Below are 23,324 nucleotides of genomic sequence, written 5' to 3'. Positions count from 1 at the left end.
TACCCATCAAACCTACAGCCGTCCTCTACTCTATAATTCCCTCTACCTTCCTGCACACCACATCTATGAGCAGCAAAAATAAATATAAATCTCCTATAACCCAACGCCACCATACTCCACGTTAGAAGTGGATTATTGAGCGATTTAATGCATTGCAGAAGCCATGAAGAAACCTGCTTTGCAGATGTATCCGTACGTACAGCGAGTTGCAAAGAAAAAGAGATGTTTCTCTACCAAACGCTGAAAGAGTTTTTCCAGACCCTTCTCTCTCTGTCTGGCATGACTCCTCACCAAAAGCAATTATCATTTCCCTGGAAAACACATGTAAACTAATTGATCAATCCCACAAAACCATCTTGACCCACGCGAGGTTATTGACAGTTAAAGTCAATTGGGAGATCTCGATTTCAACAGGCTCTGCGCAATAACAAAAGAGGTCAGGAGGATTGTTCTGGCAAGACATTCCCAAAAGTCTACAGTGAAGTTTTGTACTTCCTCGCCGTTCCCCATGACTCATATGAAGTCTGCCAGTTTTCCATTTTAAATAAAAAAAATGGTTCCTAATTGGCCACTGATTGAATTTTGCTAAAAACGAACCAACTATATATTTAGATATGTTATTGCAATATGACTTTCAGCTCACGAGGAACTTCTAGTAACGAATGGAATGTTTCGTTAATTCTGCCAAAGCTGCATTTCTACAAAATGTAAACTTAATTATTCAGGCATTACGTAGCCAATTAACAAATTGCTCCCTTGTAAAGATGTTGACAATCTAAAATAGAAATCAGTTCCACGTGTCTCCAATACATCAGTGCAGAGAAATACGCTTCTGACTAAGCTTGATTCAACATCCGTCGAGCCAGCGTGTGCCCGCAGGCAACGGAGTCTCAAAATGAACGATGTGTTACTTCACAAGCCGTCCGAAGGCCTGCAGCGCTGTTTACATTTGCCTGGATACGCTTACATCCACAGCGCTAATGTGGACCAGTTTTGGCCCCGATTCCCTCCGACCACATACACGTATGATAGCAATTGAAATTCCAGAGAGGCAACTTCCATCTTCCCCCCATCCAGAGTCGTATGGTACGTCCCTCACCCTATGATGCTATGGCTCCACGATTGCCATTGTGGGTCCTCTATAAAAGGGCAGAAAAAAAGCCTGACTCAATGGAGCGAGGGTTGTGTTTTCAGTGCTGCAGAAAGACTCGCAATAATATCCTGTTACAGGCTTTAGACTTGATGATTCCATGCAGCGGCCCGCGATGGGATTGGACGGGCTCCAACTGGCAACCGCCGACTTGGGGCTCAATCCCGGCTCGGCTCAGGCTCGCTCACACCATAAAGCCCTGTGTTATTAATTAGATCCATTTGTCACCAGAGTGCATGCGGTTCTGCTGTTGCAGTGCATGTTGTTTTGTGTTCTTGGATGACTAACAGCTATCAAACAAACAAACATGGCCAGAGCGGCGAGCAGCCAAACCAAGCTTGAACCGGGATCAAGGCGCGAACTGAGAAAACACGCAGTAATTGGCTGAAGCGAAACAAGTTGCTGAAAACGGCTGACTGGTTCGGGTGCGGATGGATCCATGATGTGCCACCTGAGGCACTTATTTCAGATACAACTAAATGAACTATACTTTAGGAAACTATGTGGGAGAATTGTAAAGACAAACCTCAACAAATACATCTGTCCAACCAATTTCTGAAATACTCAAAATATATTTGTGTAACACTTAAGGTGATGTAGTATAACATGATCTATGCACTTGCTATAGTAATTACAATAAATTAAGCATAATTACAAGTAAGTAACCTTAAACCTAACCCACATTTTATCTCCAACCATATAGTGAATTCATTCATTCATTTCCTTCGGCTTAGTCACTTTATTTATCAGGGGTCGCCACAGCAGAATGAACCTCCAACAATTCCAGCATATGTTTTACACAGCGAATGCCCTTCCAGCTGCAACCCAGTACTGGGAAACCCCCATACACACACTCACATTCACACATATTCACTTTAGTTTATTCAATTCACCTATAGCACATGTTCATATTTATTATTCATTCATTCATTTTCCTTTCGGCTTAGTCCCTCTATCAATCTAGCGTCGCCACAGCGGAATGAACCGCCAATTTATCCAGCATATGTTTTACCCAGTCTTTCCAGCGGCAACCCATCACTGGGAAACACCTATACCTGTGTTGCCCATATATAATATATGATATTAATATATAGTGCATGTTTTTGGACTGTGGGGAAAACTGTAGCACCCGGAGGAAACCCACGCCAACACAGGGAGAACATGCAAACTCCACACAGAAATGCCAACTGACCCAGCTGAGCTTGAACAAGCGACCTTCTTGCTGTGAGGCAGCAGTGCTAAGCACTGAGCCACCGTGCCGCCCCATATAGTAAATATCAACAGTAATAATTCATATTACTCAGTAGTTAAATCAATAGTTACACTGTACGTCACCTTAAAATAAAGTTGTAAAGACAAACCTTAACAAATACATTTGTCAATTTCTAAAATACTCAAAATATATTTTGGTAAGACTTTAATTTAAAGTGATGTAGTATAACATGATCCATGCACTTACTAAAGGAGTTACAAGTTATGCATAATTACATGTAACTGACCCTTAATCTAACCCACATTTGTTTTTCAACACCAATTAATTGATTAGAACATTTCGGAAAAAATGGTCTTCATTCATAATTTTTGGATGATTTAAAAGGAAATCTAAAATATTTCTGAACCATGCAGTTCATTCGTTCATTCTTACGTTTTCCTTTGGCTCAGTCCCTTTATTCATCAGGGGTCGCCACAGCGGAATGAACCGCCAACTTATCCAGTATATGCTTTACACAGCGGATGCCCTTCCAGCTGCAACCCAGTACTGGGAAACACCCGTACACACTCATTCATACACGCACTCATACACTATGGCCAATTTAATTTATTCTTCTACAGTGCACATGTGTTTGTACTGTGGGGTAAACCGAAGCACCCGGTGGAAACCCATGCCAACACTGGGAGAACATGCAAACTCCACTCAGAAATGCCAACTGACCCAGCCGGGACTCAAACGAGCGACTTTCTTGCTGTGAGGCAACAGTGCTAATCTTGCCGCAAGCAATTCAACAAAGTAAATGTTTTTGCAAGCCAACTAGTGGCAATAGTTGTCAAATTAATACACTCATACATTTTAGACATGTTATCTGCTTCTTTAAATCTATGTTCACCAACGTTTTACATACAAAACACAAACTTAGACTACCTACTCTTAGCCAGACTGTATTGGAAAACTGCAAAGATGAACTACACCAAATGTCAGCTCAAGCCAATTGCAAAACTGCTCTGAATGCATTTTTTTTCCAGCATGAATTAATGTGAAATAACAGTTTGAAAATAATTCAGATTTCTTTGTTGCGCTTCCAAGCTTCAACGACTTAAATCCCCAACATCTAAAACAGATTAAGCAGCATTGTCTAAAAGATGTTCCAAACTGCGCAAAACGAAATGTTCCCGTCAGACAAAAATGAATATTTCTGCAAGACAACCACAATAAATGTTGGGATCTGTCCCATTAAAATGCTCTGGGGAAAGTAGAAGAACTTTTCCTTGAATTGTTTTAGTTGTTTCTTTAAGTTTTTTAAGTTAAGTCAACATTGCACATTGTTTTAAATAAGAAATAAGAATTTATGCCCCCTACTTCTAAGTGAACGTTTTTGAGAATGTTAAGATGAACCACACCAGTTGTCTGCATGGAGCTTATAGATCTTAATGCGTTTCAACAAGAATTAATGGATAAAACTTCAGAATTAAGCTAAATATAGGACAGAATGTGCTTCCATGCTTCAATGTTTAAAGCCTATAATATCTAAAGCAGATTAAGCAGTATTGTTTGGAAGATATTTCTAACTGTGCAGTCCAAAAAAACTAAAGTTTCTACAAAACAACTATGACCCTTATTTGGTTAATGCTTGTTAAAACGTATCATTTTTCCCTCTTCGAATCACTATTGACCAGTGTTTAAAAATAAAGAACAAATGTACGCAACCCAGGCTCATTGCGGATACGTACCCAGGTCTAAATTTCTGAGGACAGCGAAATGCAGATTTTGTATTTGCGAATCTGCCAGAGGCCACTGTGTACGTCTTTTGAAGATCTCAAATTTCTCTTAACTGTCCTCTTCTTGTGTAAATCTACCATAGGGGGCAATACACACTTCAGCAGACCAGGCCAGTAGTAACTAGTAACACTGGAAAAGCTGTCCACATGGAGGTAAGCGGTCAGCTGGTAGCGCTTAAAGGAGAAGAAGCCGTCGGCAGCCTGTAGTCATTTTAAAAAAGAAATGCCTAACCTTACAGACGTACATCTGGCTACATAATTCGCGCTCTCCAAAAATGTAGACAGGGGTCTGTATTTACAATAAGCCTTTGTTGAATGTATTCCACTTACATTTGATTGAAACGTATTGGAAACCACACAAAATGTCTGCATGGATCCTAATACGAAGAAATTCTCTATGTGCATTTGTCTTTAAAACATGAATTAATGAATAAGACTTTTTAAAATAAATCTTCTTTGTTTCTTTAACTAAACATAGGCGCTTCAAATGTTTGAAAGCATCTAAAGCAGATTAAGCAGCATTTTCTGGAAGTTTTTTCCCAAATGTGCAGTCAAACAAAAAGGAAAATGTTTCTGCAGACAACCACAGCCATTGTTGGTAAACTGTCAAACTAAAATGCTCTTGAAAAATAACAAATGATGGCATAGGAGCTTTTCCCCGAAGATTTTTATTTATTTCTTGAACTCAACGTTGGCTAAAAAAACTCTTGCGAGCTTCAAAGTTTTCAGCAAAGCTTCTGAAGTCTAAACAGATTAAGAGTCATTGTCTGGACCGTTTTCCCAACCTTGCAGTCAAACAAAACATTTGGATGAATGCTTTGGGAATCTTGCAGAGACAGTGATACTTAAAGGGATAGTTCACCCAAAATTTTTTATTTACTCACCCACAAGCCATCCAAGATGTAGGTAGAACATTCTTCAGGAGACGTTAAAGAAGATTTTGAGCTTGGTGAATCATATAATAGCAGTGAATGGTGACAGGCTTTTTAGATTAAAAACAAACCTGTGCAAGTCAGTCCAAATCAATAGCCATGGGTCTTGTGAAGCGAAATGAAGAAATTGAACATCGTTTACAATATTATTAGCTTTAATCCACAGCCTGGTCAAACAGTTCTTGCCGCAAATGTGAATGTAGTTCGATTATATTCCTGTTGCTTTTGATGAGTACATTCACACCTGCAGAGAACTGCTTGACCAGGCTGTGGAGCTAGTAAAGCTAATAATACTGTAAATATGGTTCAAATTTGTACACAGACCAATTATTTTGCTTCACAAGACCTCAGTGTGTCATCAGGAGCCATGGCTATTGATTTGGACTCATTTGTATGTGTTTATTTTCTAAATGTCACCATTCACTGCTGTAATATGAATCACCAAGGACTACGGATTCAGCTCAAAATCTTCTTTAATACTATACTGAAGAAAAAAGACACTTAAATCCCTGATGAGCTGTGGGTGAGTTAATTAACAGGAAAAGTTCATTTTTGAGTGAACTATGCTTTTAATGTCAGAAAAGAGCCTCTATATCTTCCATTTCTTAGTTGCAAGCTTCAAGTTTTTTATTATTATTATAATTTTTAGGGATGCACTGAATATTCAGCCACCGAAAAACTTCGGTCAAAAATGGCCCAAAAGTGCATTTTCGGTTTTCGGCCGAAAAATTTTTATCACTGAAACAACACGGCTGAAACATGTTTTTGATCATCATGATGTAGGCCTATAGTTATAATAATAATATTTATACAATATAGTTATAATGATATTCATACAGCCTCAGTGCTTAGCACTGTCGCCTCACAGTAAGATTGGTTTGAGTCCCATCTGGGCCAGTTGCCATTTCTGTGTGGAATTTGCATGTTCTCCCCGTGTGGGTTATCTACGGGTGCTCCGGTTTCCCCCAAAACAAATGCTGTGTAAAAACATATGCTGGAATAGTTGGTGGTTCATTCCGCTGTGGCGACCCCTGATGAATAAAGGGACTAAGCCGAAAGAAAATCAAATGAAATATTTATAGATGATCAAACTAGTGTGCAACTTCAGCAAAACTAATACTAAAATTGTTTTTAATTTGCTTTTGTAGTTCGAGCCCAAACGAGGATTTGTTGCATTTTTTCATTTTCAAGTTCATTTCACTGACTATATCAGTGTATATTATGGATGCATTTATTGTCTCCATCCCCAGAAGTGATAACCCATTGTTGTAATGTTCTATAAATAAATATTTTCAATTACAATATTTGTAATTGATTTATACTTTGACATTTTAATATTGATTTTTGCAATTGCAATGACTTGATTTTAGTACGGTTAGTACACGGTTATAGCCATAAATGCAATGGTACTAAGATGATATATGCCTTCAGTGATTTCCTGAAAATAAATAACCAACAAAAAACAACACAACTGGAATAACTACAGCAGTCGTGATCGTCTGATCTCATATGAAGCAAGAGATCGCGATACATATGATGACGTGTGCAGGTGCTGTAGTGCTGTCCCAGTTCTTAGGGGTAAATTTTGAAGCCCTTCCCCCTCACACTCTGTTTCAAGGGCCAAGGGGTAGGGGTACAGAAATAGAATTGGGATTGGGCCTAATAATTGACATAATTTATTTCGGTGTTTCGGTTTTCAGCCTTGGTTTCCTCTTTTTCCATTTTGGCCAAGGATTTTAATTTCAGTGCATCCATAGTCATTTTTTAAAACTCTCTGATATTGAGCTTTTTTTCTTTGGTAAAGTGGGAAAAAAGTCTGTTAATGTTTGTACAATATGAATTGTTTTACATATATATGAAAATAAAACTGAGAAAAAAAGAGTAAAGAGCCTCACCTTTCTCCCGGCTTCATTGTTGTGAAGGTTCATCAGCCGTCTGGCATTTTTTTTAATCTCCCGAGCATCCACAAACTTCCGCGAGAACTCAATGCCATATTTAATGTCGGCAGAACATCCGCCCCATTTCCAGCCCTCCTCCTGGTTGTAGTAGCCCTGTTTCTCCCTGTCGCAGCCGCAGTGGCTCATGTTGCCCTGGCTGCATGCGGCCGTCACGGCGTGGGCGACCCCAGCGGCGGTGATGGCGTAGGTGAATGCCGCCTCCCTGCTGCCTGGGGGGAAGAGGGAACAGGCTGTGATATCTGCTCAGCACAACTCAAGAGAACTCAAGAAGTTGTAAAACTCTGCATAGCATCAGGCCAGCAACCAAACCATCAACCCAGCCTCATTCTGAAAACGTACCTCTATATACGTTTCTGGAGAGCTTCAAATAAGTCCCAAGAGCTGTTTTTTTTTGCAGTTTTTGTTTTCGCAAATCCACCAGAGGCTGCTGTGTACGCTTTTTCAGATCTCAAATTTCTCTCGCGAGTGCCAGTCACGCCTGTTGTTCTCTCGTATATCCACCAGAGGACACTGTCGACTGACTGAGTGACTGACTGACTGACTGATCAACTGACCCACCCTCCCCCTTCCCTAAACCAAACCAATAGAATTTTAGAAGCACAGATTAACCCGCCCACCCACTTCCCTAAACCCAACCGACGAATTGAAAAAGCAATTCAAAAAAAGAAAAGCCCTAATTTAAATTTTATCACATTCTCACCCTGTTATTTACTTGTTTATTTAATTTTTCGGCTTCTGTTTTTGTCTTACTCGTTTTCTGGAAACCGTTCTTCACCAGACTCGAACCCCATCATTATAGTCATCTCCTCGCTGTGTCTCAAGTCCACCAACGTACATGATGAGCTACTGGACAAACTGGTAGCAGCCGGAAAGCCTCCATACGGAGGTAAGTGGTCAGCTGGTAGCGCGAAAAGGAACGGTGTCATACCACCCCGTAGCGTTTGTTTTAAAAATGAAATGCAGTGATACGTACTTCTGGCTACATAATTCACGATCTCCAGAAACAGATATAGAGCTACGTTTTCAGAACGAGCCTACGTTGCAAACAATAGAACGTTAAATGGAAAGTGGAACACATTAGCAACTGCACAGCCACACCCTATCAACCAGCCTTAACACTGTAGCAACCACATTGCTTTTTTCAACAAAACCCAACTTTATTTTAGCAACTGCATAGCAACACTAAAGCAGCAACATTCCATTATGCTAGAAAACAACTGAAGACTCAATTTGCACAATATTTGAGAAACTAATTAGAACACCTTAGCAACTGTATGTCGACACCCTTGCAACCACAAAATATAGTTCTAAACAACTTTGAACACCTTAGCAACTGTATGTCGACACCCTAGCAACCACAAAATATAGTTCTAAACAACTTTGAACACCTTAGCAACTGCATGGTAATGTCCTAGCAACCAGTTAGAAAACCTTTGAAAAACAAACCAGCTCCTCAACAACAGCCTATACACTGTAAAAAAGAGCAGCAATATGTTGATATGTTGCTTTTACTTATTCTAATAAGTTTATCAGGTTTTAATAATTTTTTTTTAGTTCAACTAAGTTATTAGAAGTTTAACTTAATATTTTTAGTCAGTTTGATTGACGGAAGTTGAGATGACTAGAAAGGTTAATTTGATTCTACTTAAAAATGTAAAGGTGCTGTATGGAAGTTTTTGACTCTACTAAAGCATAAAAATACCATCATATGTTTGCAGATATTCAGAAACATGCTCAGTGAACATTCTTGTTTATCTGAAAAACAATGCTGAAGTCAGATATTCTGCTTTGAAAATGGGTTTTCCGTGCCTGAACGTAAATTTCAGCACCCTGGGTTGCCTTGTTGGAAAACAGCATTATTCATTCATTCAGTCATGAACACTATGAAAGCATGTGTCTGGGACTGAAATACGTCCTCCAGTGGACAGTAGCAGACTCCGAAATGAGATGCAGATTCAGAGTTTCACTTGAGGTTATTAATTAGCAAATTATATAAATATTACGAATGTAAACATTAGGTGAGCAGGTTACATTGTAACCGCGTGTCCTAACAACACGCTTCGTAACGAGATATGCTGTGATAAGTAATTTGGCTGTTTGCACCAGACGAAACACGACAGAAATTTAAACACAGCCATTTAGAAGCACAGAATATGCACTCACTCACAAAATGGTAAGATTTATAATCTATTTAATACATATTAAACCTCTTTAACATTATTAAATGTAGATGTTAAATCACTGATATGTGTTTAGTTAAGATCAACTTCAAATAGTTTATTTTATTGTCCAGATCTGAGTTGAACTATCTGCTGCTGCTTTCAGTAGTACGGCAATAAATGTGATGTAAAATGGCATTCAGACTCACATTATTAGCATTCAACACTGAATAAAGCACATGAGGTGTACCTGAGGTGATTGTCATAGTTTTCAGTTGTTCACCTGTGAGAAATAGAAGCCGTTTTTCTAATATATCAACTCGAGGTGTTGCTTAGGACAAAAACTCTTTTTAATATGGAGAATATTCCTTCTATCGGGAGCCATTGCTTTTATTTAGAACTCGGTTTAAATCACTCACTCCTGTCTTCAATCTGGCAACCTGCTCTTGCGTTTGTTTTGATCCAGGAGTGCAATACCTAGTTCAACCCCTGGGTGTCAAACTTACATACTGCACCTTTAAAGCAGCAAGAATTAAAAAATTTAAAACCTCAATATTTTTTTATAGTGTAGTAGCAACATCCTAAGAACCTAACACCACCGTGGTAAAAGCATTAAAATGCTTCAATTTGAAGAAAATATTTAGTATATTTACTAAAATTGAGAACGGACTCAAATGAGCATTTATGATTATTACTGAATTCTGTTGGGGAGTGTGTGACGCAGCTTCTCATGCAGTGTTTCTGTACACCTTAGGTGAAGCGAGAACAGCTGGTGAACAGCGGCCGCAGATGTTGAGCTGGAGGATTCTCAGAGTGTGAGAAAGAAAAGCCAAGGTGCTGTCCAAAGTGCTGAAACATCCTGCCAGAGCACCTACAAACCCACCACATGAAACACACGAGGTCCACTCCGCCGCTGCAGGTTCACACGCACACACACACATCTGGAGCATTATGTAATATGAAGCTAATATAGGATATTTACAGTATATCAGCTGAAACCCCACAGGAAAATAAATACCTTTGATCACCTCAGAGCAACAGAAAAGTGGACACTAGCAAAGATAGTGTAAAAATTATTTTCATTCAGAAATTCCTCGTGACATTTACAGTTAAATACAAATAAATGTCAAGCAGAACACTGAATTAGATGTGAAATTCTGTAGTAAATCCAGCACTTTAAGATTGCACTAAAAGACTTAAAACAGCTACAGCTAAATATAATCTGGCATTTTTATTGAATCATTTTGGACATTCAAACCACTAGCAAAATCGAATTATAACAGCTTAAAAACAGCCTAGCAACCAGCCAGAACATCCTAGCTACTAAACTGTGCTACAAAACATTTAGAACACTTCAGAAACAGCATAGCAACACCCTAGCAACCAGCCAGAACATCCTAGCTACTACACTATGCTACAAAATATTTAGAACACTTTAAATACAGTATAGCAACAACCTAGCAACCAGCCAGAACATCCTAGCAACTACACTGTGCTCCAAAACATTTAGAACACTTCAGAAACGGCATAGCAACACCCTAGCAACCAGCCAGAATATTCTGGCTACTACACTCTGCTCCAAAACATTTAGAACACTTCGAAAATGGTATAGCAACACCCTAGCAACCAGCCAGAACATCCTAGCTACTACACTGTGCTACAAAACATTTAGAACACTTCAAAAACAGCATAGCAACACCCTAGCAACCAGCCAGAACATCCTAGCTACTACACTCTGCTCCAAAACATTTAGAACACTTCGAAAATGGCATAGCAACATCCTAGCAACCAGCCACAACATCCTAGCTGCTACACTATGCTACAAAATATTTAGAACACTTCAAATACAGTATAGCAACACCCTAGCAACCAGCCAGAACATCCTAGCAACTACGCTGTGCTCCAAAACATTTAGAACACGTCAGAAATGGCATAGCAACACCCTAGCAACCAGCCAGAACATCCTAGCTACTACACTATGCTCCAAAACATTTAGAACACTTTAGAAATGGTATAGCAACACCCTAGCAACCAGCCAGAACATCCTAGCTACTACACTGTGCTACAAAACATTTAGAACACTTCAAAAACAGCATAGCAACACCCTAGCAACCAGCCAGAACATCCTAGCTACTACACTGTGCTCCAAAACATTTAGAACACTTCAAAAACAGCATAGCAACACCCTAGCAACCAGCCAGAACATCCTAGCTACTACACTGTGCTCCAAAACATTTAGAACACTTCAAAAATGGTATAGTAACACCCTAGCAACTAGCCAGAACATCCTAGCTACTGCACCGTGCTACAAAACACTTAGAACACTTCAAATACAGTATAGCAACACCCTAGCAACCAGCAAGAACATCCTGGCTACTACACTATGCTACAAAACAATTAGAACACTTCAAAAATGGCATAGCAACACCCTAGCAACCAGCCAGAACATCCTAGCTACTACTCTATCCTACAAAATATTTAGAACACTTTAAATACAGTATAGCAACACCCTAGAAACCAGCCAGAACATCCTAGCAACTACACTGTGCTACAAAACATTTAGAACACTTCAGAAACGGCATAGCAACACCCTAGCAACCAGCCAGAACATCCTAGCTACTACACTATGCTCCAAAACATTTAGAACACTTCAGAAATGGTATAGCAACACTCTAGCAACCAGCCAGAACATCCTGGCTACTACACTATGCTACAAAACATTTAGAACACTTCAAAACCTGCATAGCAACACCCTAGCAACCAGCCACAACATCCTAGCTGCTACACTATGCTACAAAATATTTAGAACACTTCAAATACAGTATAGCAACACCCTAGCAACCAGCCAGAACATCCTAGCAACTACGCTGTGCTCCAAAACATTTAGAACACGTCAGAAATGGCATAGCAACACCCTAGCAACCAGCCACAACATCCTAGCTACTACACTATGCTCCAAAACATTTAGAACAATTTAGAAATGGTATAGCAACACTCTAGCAACCAGCCAGAACATCCTAGCAACTACACTGTGCTACAAAACATTTAGAACACTTCAAAAGCAGCATAGCAACACCCTAGCAACCAGCCAGAACATCCTAGCTACTACACTGTGCTACAAAACATTTAGAACACTTCAAATACAGTATAGCAACACCCTAGCAACCAGCCAGAACATCCTAGCAACTACGCTGTGCTCCAAAACATTTAGAACACGTCAGAAATGGCATAGCAACACCCTAGCAACCAGCCAGAACATCCTAGCTACTACACTATGCTCCAAAACATTTAGAACACTTTAGAAATGGTATAGCAACACTCTAGCAACCAGCCAGAACATCCTAGCAACTACACTGTGCTACAAAACATTTAGAACACTTCAAAAGCAGCATAGCAACACCCTAGCAACCAGCCAGAACATCCTAGCTACTACACTGTGCTACAAAACATTTAGAACACTTCAAAAATTGCATAGCAACACCCTAGCAACCAGCCACAACATCCTAGCAACTACACTGTGCTACAAAACATTTAGAACAATTCAAATACTGTATAGCAACACCCTAGCAACCAGCCACAACATCCTAGCAACTACACTGTGCTACAAAACATTTAGAACACTTCAAATACAGCATACCATAGTGCATACACCTTAAAACACTATAGCAACATATTAGCAAGTTTAGCAACCACATTTTTTACTAAAGCATTTTAGTCTAAATACATTTAGCTAGGAAATACATGTTAATACAGCAAATTAACACATTGGCAACCACATTTTTTACTATTTTTTAGCCTAAATACATTTAGCTAGAAACACATAGTAAAACAGCAAAGCAACAGATTAGCACCCCCCCCCCCTTTTGTACAATTTTTTTCGCAGATATACATAACGACATAGCAACACTCTAGCAACATAACATAACAGTGCTAAAAAGCATCTACACTTAGCAATTGTAGAGCAACATGCTAGCAACCAGCCAAAACAACCTAGGTTATAATCAAGAGTGTAAATAAAAATCTCATATATTTTATAACATACTTCAGTAAATATCTGCAGAATGCACATTTTCTTAGTTTAACATGATGCATTGGAAAAAATGTAGATGAAACAACAAAGCATATCAGGTGACAAAGCTGAATTTGTCACGGTGGCGCAGTGAGTAGCACGATCGCCTCACAGCAAGAAGGTCACTGGTTCGAGCCTCGGCTAGGTCAGTTGGCATTTCTGTGTGGAGTTTGCATGTTCTCCCATGTTAGCGCATGGTCCGGTTCCCCCCCCCAGTCCAAACACATGCGGTACAGGTGAATTGGGAAAGCTAAATTGTCCATAGTATATGTGTGTGAATGAGTGTGTATGGATGTTTCCCAGTGATGGGTTGCAGCTGGAAGGGCATTCACTGCATAGAACATATGCTGGATAAGTTGGTAGTTCATTCCACTGTGGCAGCCTCTGATTAATAAAGTTACTAAGCTGAAAAGAAAATGAATGAATATTTATAAATATATATTTATATAAATATTAATATTAAGTCTAAAAGTAAAAGTCAACTCAGCTTTGTCATTCATTCATTTTCCTTCAGCTTAGTCCCTTATTTATCGGGGTCGCCACAGCGGAATGAATCGCCAACTATTCGAGCATATGTTATATGAAGCAGATGCCCTTCAAGCTGCAACCCAGTACTGGAAAACACCCATACACTTGCACTTTAACACACTACGGCCAATTTAGTTCTCCCTAGCGCATGTGTTTGGACTGTGGGGGAAACCGGAGCACCCGGAGGAAACCCACACCAAGACGGGGAGAACATGCAAACTCCACACAGAAATGCCACCTGGCCCAGCCGGGACTCGAACCAGCGACCTTATTGCTTTAATACGACAGTGCTAACCACTGAGCCACCGTGCCACCCCTTGTCAGTCAATAAATGGTTAAATATACAAAATATACAAAAACGTACATATACAAACACCCAAAAATGTATTCAAATATTTGGATTGAAATAACTATAATGCACAAACATAATATACAACAATAATATATTTGAAATAAACAATAATAGTGTATTAAATAAAATAATATACACGTTTTTGTCCAAGGAGTACAGCTTCAAACATGATTTTGTGCTCAATTTCATCTTGTAAAAAAGAAAACACTGCTTTGCCCTTTTCAAGAAAAAAACCCCAAAAATTACAAGCTCACAAAAGAAAACTTCCCAAATCCAATTTCCAACATTTTCCTTAAATACAGCGTCCCCCGGCCCCACAATCTTTCCTATCCATCGAGCAGGCGGCTCCCAATCAGGCCGCCGTCCACATCGGGTTAACAGTACGAGAGCGCCATATACTCACAAACGCCAAAGTGAATAAAGCACATCAGATTCGGCCAGACCCAAAGTCTGACTCCGGTCCAGCTAGAAGCACCCTGGGATAGCCTCGAACCCTGCCAGTGGAAAACTGGACAGACCAGAAAACCCTCAAAGAACTTGGACGGGAACAGCAGAGGAATATTAAAACAGATGTCTAATAGAGTTTAGTGGCAAGTGTCTGCGACAGAATCCAAGATCGCTTGTGGAAGAGCAACACTCGCTCTCTGTTTACCCTGGTTTTACATATATATATCTGGTGACCTTACGTAAAGAAGGCGGGCGGATGGACGGCTGCGCGCTTTGGCTCAGATGGATGAGAGCAAACCACTAAACAAATCACGTTTGACACGGCTGAGGAGATTTACAACCTCAGAGAGAACAAACAATCCCGCTGAACCCTACGATGGCCTGGGCAGCTCTCAATGCTTCATTCGTGCTGCTGCAGAACAGTCTCGAGTGCACTTGAAGGACGTTTAGGGGACTTTGAGGATGCAGAATATTCTACGGAAATCATCTGAGGTCAGCGAGAACATCAAGGAGAGTTTTGATAAATCTACAGCCAGCAAACGAGTTTAGACCATAGACTGTCAACGATATGGACGTAATATCTGTGACGTCACCCATAGGTTTCTGAAGAACCCAAATGAAACTACTAGTAGGCGTGGTCAACCATCGCCATTTTGTTTGCGTGTCATTGCATCAACCGGGGGTTACCAAACAAGGGCAAAGAGGCGGAGCTACAGACGCCTGCTGGCATTTTGTTTAGACGGGCTTTCCTATGGGAGAAACGCTTAATACTTCATTACCTGCGACTCGTTTGTGTTCTGACCACATGTGCTTGGCTGTACACTATATCAATAAAGTGTTTAGACTTTTAAAAAACACTGCTGTAATACACTGAGCCACTAAACATTGTTCTTATGATGTTTTTCTACAGGAGGAAAGCGCAAATTACATCCAAACACTTCAGATATACTCTGTGTTAGTAAATGCAGGACTATTGATGAACTCCAGCATAACACTGTATGACAATGCTTCAGATGACTGTTCTAGAGCCTACAGCTAATCAATCTGTCAGATTCTGGAGTGCATCACAGCTCTAAAGAAAGATTTAAATGATCTTAAATAAAACAAATACATTTATAGAGATGGTGTATAAGTATATAATTTCACTCACTTGGGAAATGGAGGACACGTGAATGGTTTTTGAGCACAATTAAGTTGTAATAATTTATTCATTCATTTTGGCTTAGTCTCTTAATTAATCCGGGGTCGCCACAGCGGAATGAACCGCCAGCACATTTTTATGCAGCGGATGCCCTTCCAACCGCAACCCATCTCTGGGAAACATCCACACACACTCATTCACACCCATGCACTCCGAACAATTTAGCCTTCCCAATTCACCTGTACCGCATGTCCTTGGACTGTGGGGTAAACCGGAGCACCCGGAGGAAACCCACGCGAACATGCAAACTCCACACAGAAATGCCAACTGACTCAGCCGAGGCTCCAACCAGCGACCTTCTTGCTGTGAGGTGACAGCACTACCTACTGCGCCACTGCATCGGCCATCTGATAATTGTAAGAAATAATTTCAAAAGGCAGCTGACTGTGTAAAGCCACATAAAACAACACAAAAATACGATGAATATGCCGAGATCAGTGGCTAATCTGCCGGATTCAGCTGAGGTGAAGTGACGGCGACCAGCGAGACCTAGCTGTCACTCAAGTGGCCACGCCCTTAATTATGCAAACTTAATATAACCTAATATAAAGGAAACGAATGAGTTTTAAAAAATTCACCCCCCTCACAGTTGTCATGAAAGGTAATAATAGCTATATGAACCAAAATCGTTCTTTGTACCAGGCTGTAAACACCTTTATTTCTGTTGTAAAATTGGCTATTTTAACAGTGGGCTCAATAGAAATTTGCTCCAAATGGAGCCAGGACTAGCGGAATTTTGATGAATTGTAGTTTCAGCTACTTCCGTATTGGCTTCCCGAGGGAGAGCGGGAGGTTGCCGTTTGGTTTAGACAACACAGTGCTACAATGCAAACTCAATGTAAACTCCATTGATTAATAAAGCAATCAAGATATTGCTTCGGCTTCTGCCGGTATCAGATTTTCACTTTGCGATTAACTGCAGGAGCTTTTATAATGGTATACAGTATTATCATGATACTGACCTAAGCTACAAAAAAGATTACTTTAGATCAAGGGTGTCAAAGTCAGTTCCTGGACGCCCAGAGCCCTGCAGAGTTTAGTGCCAACCCTGCTTCAACACACCTATCTGTAGGTATCAAACAAGCCTGAAGGACTCAATTAGTTTGATCAGGTGTGTTTAATTAGGGTTGGAACTAAACTGTGCAGAGCTGCGGCCCTCCGGGAACTGGCTTCTGTGCTTTAGATAATACATACATAAATGTCATTAATGAAATGCTGAGTGTGTGATTGTGTAGTTATAAACAAACTGCAGCACAAATGCAAACACAAAGCAAACCATGAACCTAAACAGAGCAGATTTACTGAACGAATGCAATAAATGAACAGTCCGAACAAGTTCACCAATGATCTGCTTGAAGGGCTCATTTCTAGATCATTCCTGCTGTATATAAAGCAGGTCTTTAATCACCACTGCATCCAGATAAGCCTCATAAAGCTCTATTGTGCAGAAGAGGAACATTCGAATGATCTTAAAGATCTGTGATCAAAGAGACCGTAATCACACACGCATCTCAGCACGCATGAAAACGAGAAGCTCTTTATATTCAAAGTGTCCATGATAAGGGTGAAAGGCTGTCCACTGCGGCCAATCAGAAGCTTGAGATGATCTGATACTGACAGACGACCTCACTTCCTGTTTCCATCCAGATACACAGGAGAGTCTGCTGAATCAGCACAGCCTTCTGCTCACTAAAACACACACATTGGATTTTTGTGTTTTATGGGGACTTCCCATATTATTTTTATACTTTACATTCCGTCTTCTTCCCCCAACTCTACCCCTAAACCCAAACTTCTTTCTGAAAACGAGGACTGATTCATAACCAGTCTTCATTACAGAAACACACACAGAGCGTCCACACCTATAGCATTTTCTGTAGTCTAATATTCAGGCAATGTTTTAAATGAACTCTAATTAGCAAATAAGGGGAATAATGGGTTAATTTGGCCTCTTTAGACAGAAATTGATTAGTATATGATCCAATTCAGGCTAAATTTGCAGACATTTTTATTGTTCGCCAATATTTGCGACTTATGTTGTTAGCAAAACATCTGAATATATTTAGAAGATTCTAAATTGATTAAAAGCTTAGAAGTCTTAAATTTAGAGGTGTGAACCTACACTGATCTCACGGTTCAGTTCGGTTACGATTATCTTGCCATCGATTCGTTTCAATTCGATATCTCGGTGCATCACGGTGCATTGATGATGCTTTGCATACAGTTTTATATTTGGGGGTGGGCTATAACAACCTGTCTGTATAAACACACACACACATAGACACACAGCATCACGCTCTCTCACATTCACACACGCACGAACGATCGAACGCACATGAGCGATACTGTTAGACCGCCCGCTCCCGTTCAAATGACACTAGAGTTACCGACCGCTCCCGCACTTGATTCGGAAATTTATTCCCGTGCCGCAAGAAATCTGGTCAGGTCCCTCCGTACAGTGAATGCAGACCTCTATCCAGAAGTATCGCTGTAACAGCCGAGAGGAGAGGAAAAGTCACGCCAGCAGGTAAAATGAGCCACAGTGAGAGAGACAGAGAGAGAGAGAGAGAGAAATGGAGTTTACTTTCATTCTCTCAATCGCAGTGAAATAGGGGCTTCTGCTGTAAGTGTGAGTGAAAGACTGTCCAGCAAACACACACGCAGTCAAATTGTGCACAGTTTCTGCTTTTTAAGTAGTTGGAGCTCGCCTCCATCACCATAGTAAGCTACGGCGACATAGCGCATGAGATAAATGATGTGAGTACATAATAACCGGTTATGATTATTACTGAACGATACTGAATTGGCCACGTCTGCATCACGGTGCACCGAAGAAATTATTAATTTTGATACCCCTACTTAAATTCAATATTAAATATTAAATTCAATATTCTACTTAAGATATTCAGATATATACATTTTTTTTGCTATATTTAATTATATAATAATAATAATAAATAAAATTAGATGGGCGGTTCATTCCGCTGTGGCGGCCACTGATTAATAAAGAGACCAAGCCGAAAAGAAAATGAAATGAAAATTAGATATAGTATATAAGCAAATAAAATTTCATAAATGAGTTAAAAACATAAACATTAAAACATATAAACGTAAAAGTATATAAACATTTTATAAATGTAAAAAATTCATTAGTTTATTCATTTTTCTTTAGCTTAGTCTCTATTTCAGAGGTTCTACAGCGGAATGAACCGCCAACAATTCCAGCATATGTTTTATACAACGGATGCCCTTCCAGCCGCAACCCAGTACTGGGAAACACCCAGACACAATCATTCACACACATACACACACACACACAATCAATTTAGTTCAACAATTCCCCTATAGCGCATGTGTTTGGACTGTGGGGGAAACCGGAGTATCCGGAGGAAACCCACGCCAACACAGGGAGAACATGCAAACTCCACACAAACGATAACTGGCCAAGCCGGGACTCGAAACAGCGACATTCTTGCTGTGAGGCGACAGTGCTAAGATAGTTGCACAGTGCATTATAAATGGCATAATGTCCTCTACATCTGCAAGCTGACTCCTCATATCCCTGTCGATGTTTTGGATCAGAGCTGGTGTCTGTCTGTAGATCTGAGAGCACATACTGACTTCCAGAGCCTCTGAAATCGAGGATCCTGAAACCCAATCCTTCCTCCAATCCAGTCTTCAGGGACTCAGAAATCCTCAATAACCAGCTATTAATGCACGCCGTGGAGAGAGAGAGAAAGAGAATTAACTCTGCGGTCAGTTGATCATCATCTCCAGATCGGCTCCTTACGAGCACCAACAATTCAGTGGTTTCAATCTGGAGGATTTACAATGAGAAATAAAAAAACCCTGGACGTCCGTACGGTCGTTCTGAATGCATCGAGATATTCCTGGAATTGACTGAAACATTGATTTTATCATTATTTACTGAAAGACTTCATGCAGGATTTTGCACTTCATTGTAAATTGCAAGTGCACAGAATTGAAGAACTATAAAGGTAGAAGTGAAATATTTTGTTTTTGGATGAACTACGTCTTTGAGAGCGACACAGATAGGCAGAATAACATGCCTTTTTTTACTTTTTGTTGGATTTTGGTTGGGGCGGCACGGTGTCTCAGTGGTTAGCACTGTTGCCTCATAGCAAGAAGGTCGCTGGTTCGAGTCCCTCTTGGCATTTCTGTGTGGAGTTTGCATGTTCTCCCCGTGTTGGTGTGGGTTTCCTCTCGGTGTTCCAGTTTCCCTGCAAGGGCCTCCGCTGCGTAAAACATATGCTGGAATAGTTGGCAGTTCATTCTGCTGTGGTGACTTCTGATAAATAAGGGACTAAGCTGAAGGAAAATACATGGATTTTGGTTACTACAATGTTGACTAACAGTTTATAATTGTGTTATTGTTTAATTGGTGGTTCATTCCGCTGTAGCAACCCCTGATGATCAGGGACTAAGCTGAAGGATAGTTAGTGAGTGAATCTTATATATTTTTATTTATTATTATTATATATCTTTTATGTTTCACTAAAGCTCAGTTTTGTTAATTTTGGTCTAAAGAAAATGGGAAAAATGTTATCGATGTACATTCAAACTAGACAATGTACATCTTAAAATATAAAGTAAATAAATCTGAGAACATAAATATGAATTTTTATTAAATAAAATGAAAAAAATTAAATCATATATTTTCAAAATTTTCTAAAATATCTATTTTTCTTTTCCAGATTTTTTCCATGAATAAAATAATACTTTACGTTTATATTGTATATATACACACACACACACACACACACACACACACACACACACACACACACACACACACACACACACACACACATATATATATATATATATATATATATATATATATATATATATTTTTTTTTTTTTTTTTTTCAATTCAATTCAGCTTTATTTGTAAAGCGCATTTACAATGTAGATTGTGTCAAAGCAGCTTCACATAAAAGGTCACAGTAAATAGGAACAGTGTAGTTCAGTTTATAGTGTTTAAGTTCAGTTCAGTTGAGCTCAGTTCAGTGTGGTTTAATAATCACTACTGAGAGTCCAAACACTGAAGAGCAAATCCAACGATGCGGAGCTCTATAGATCCCGAACCATGCAAGCTAGAGGCGACAGCGGAGAGTGAAAAAAAAACTTCACCAATTGGCGAAAGTGAAGAAAAAAAAAAAACTTGAGAAACCAGGCTCAGTTGGGCACGACCATTTTAATTTATATATATTTATATACACACATATATACAGTTGAAGTGAGAATTTCTGTTTAATAGGGAGCAGATTTCTTCAACACATTTCTAATCATAATAGTGTTAATAACTCACCTCTAATCACTGATTTATTTTCTCTTTGTCATGATGACAGTTAATAATATTAGACTAGATATTCTTCAAGACACTTCTATACAGCTTAAAGGGACATTTACAGGCTTAACTAGGTTAATTAGGAAAATTAGGCAGGTTAAGGTAATTAGGCACGTCATTGTATGATGATGGTTTGTTCTGTAGACTATCGAAAAAAAAAATTGCTTAAAGGAGCGAATAATATTGACCTTAAAATGGTTCATAAAAAAAATTAAAACTGCTTTTATTCTAGCCGAAATAAAACAAATAAGACATAAGAAAAAATATTATCAGACATACTGTGAATATTTTCTTGCTCTGTTAAACATCATGGGCGGAATGTTTAAAAAAGAAAAAAAAAAAATCAAAGGGGGGCGAATACTTCTGACTTCAAATGTATATATATATATATATTCTCAACCCAGGCTTATTATGGATATGTACCCCTGTATAAATTTCTGGACAGTGCGAAACACGTCACAGGAGCAACGTTTTTGTTTTTGCGAATCCACCAGAGGCCTCTGTGTATGCTTTTTCAGATATCAGATTTCCTTTGCGAGTGCCTTTCGTGCCTGCTCTACTGACTGACTGACTGTCCTCCCGATACCCCCACCCACCCCCTTTCTTAAACCCAACCCGACAGTATTTTTAAAGACAATCCAGAATAAGGAATGCCCTCGCCTGAATTTGACCATGTTTTCAGATCTTACCACGTTATCATGCGATTATTTCTATATATATATATATATATATATATATATATATATTGTTTTTTTTTTTTTTTTTTTGCTTTCTGTTCTTGTTTTACCTGCTTTCTGGAACCATTCTTCACCAGACTGTCGAACCCTGTTGTCACAGTCAACTCCTCTCTGTGTCAAACATGACGTACATGGCGAACTACTGGGCAAACTTGTAACAGCGTAAAAGCCGTCTGTACGGAGGTAAGCGGTTAGCTGGTAGCCGTCGGTGGCGTCATACGACCCCGTAGCATTCTTTTTAAAGACTAAATGCAGCCATACATACTGTAGCTCTGGCTACATAATTCGCACTGTCCAGAAATGTACACAGGGGTACGTTTTTACAGTGAGCCTGTGTTGAATATATTGGTTCATTCATGATAATCATGTTTCTAACTTTTACATTTATTGTGAAGTTCAGCTTTTACATTAGCCAAAAAATAAAAATACATTTAAAATTAAGACCAACATCAACATCATCTGCAGTGAACAAGAGGAAAGTCTACATCAATCTGTATGTTTCAACTGTACAGCAAAAGCACATGTTGAGGTATAAGAGAGAATAAACAGAGAACAGGACTTAAAATCAGTGAGAAACGCTGATTTACATCACATTTAGAGAATATATTGTCTTAAAAACATGTTTTTCATTAGGGATAACATGAATTCTGCACATAATTGACACCATGTTGCAAAATAAAATCTATTGGATTTGGGTTTGGGAAAACAAAAACAACACAATTGAGCGTTTTTCGACATGCATAACAGAACACAGTGCAAAATCTAATAAAGGCAGTTTATAAAGGAGAATTCCTTTGCTCTGTATTCTGCACGACAGTAAACAAGGCCTTCAGTTCAAAGATTCACCACAGAAGTGTACGATTTCAAAGCGAAGGAGCTTTACAGAGTTGGAGTCTGACCGCAGTTTAACAGCGACAAAACACTTGCAAATAAGGGGAAATGGAGAAATGACGGTGTAAAAAAAGAGCACAGCAACACACTCAGGAATGCAGATGCACACAAAGGCCATGAAAATGTAAATGTTTGCTCACTTGAAGCTCATTTCCACTGCATGAATACAACAGAGACAGAACTATTGCTCAGTATGTGATCGTCAATGCATTCGGTTTTACTCTTATTTTCTAATGCTCAACTTAAATTGTGTGTTACTTAGCATGGTGGTGGAGTTTCCTCCGGGTGCTTCGGTTTCCCCCACAGTCCAAACACATGTGCCATAGTTGAACTGATGAACTAAATTGGCCATAGTGTTTGAGTGTGTGTGTGAATGAGTGTGTATGGGCGTTTCCCAGTACTGGGTTGCGGCTGGAAGGACATCCACTGTGTAAAACATATGCTAGAATAGTTGGCAGTTCATTCCGCTGTGACGACCCCTGATAAATAAGGGACTAAGCTGAAGGGAAATGTATGAATGAATCGTGTGTTTGTT

At 39.5% G+C, this 23,324-nt stretch overlaps 1 protein-coding gene across 1 annotated transcript in view; it reads right to left on the bottom strand.

The window, feature by feature from the left end:
- wnt7bb (wingless-type MMTV integration site family, member 7Bb) overlaps positions 1 to 23,324 on the bottom strand; it is a 54,573-nt gene that overhangs the window by 4,895 nt on the left and 26,354 nt on the right. Inside the window, 1 exon segment of the mRNA XM_056451962.1 lies at positions 6,972 to 7,243. Within this exon segment, the coding sequence (XP_056307937.1) occupies positions 6,972 to 7,243 (272 nt within the window).

The sequence above is a fragment of the Danio aesculapii genome, chromosome 25 (genome assembly GCF_903798145.1).
Source record: "Danio aesculapii chromosome 25, fDanAes4.1, whole genome shotgun sequence".
Taxonomy (NCBI): Eukaryota; Metazoa; Chordata; class Actinopteri; order Cypriniformes; family Danionidae; genus Danio; species Danio aesculapii.
The sequence above is the reverse complement of the archived record's forward strand: the minus strand, read 5'-3'. Positions and strand labels throughout refer to the sequence as shown.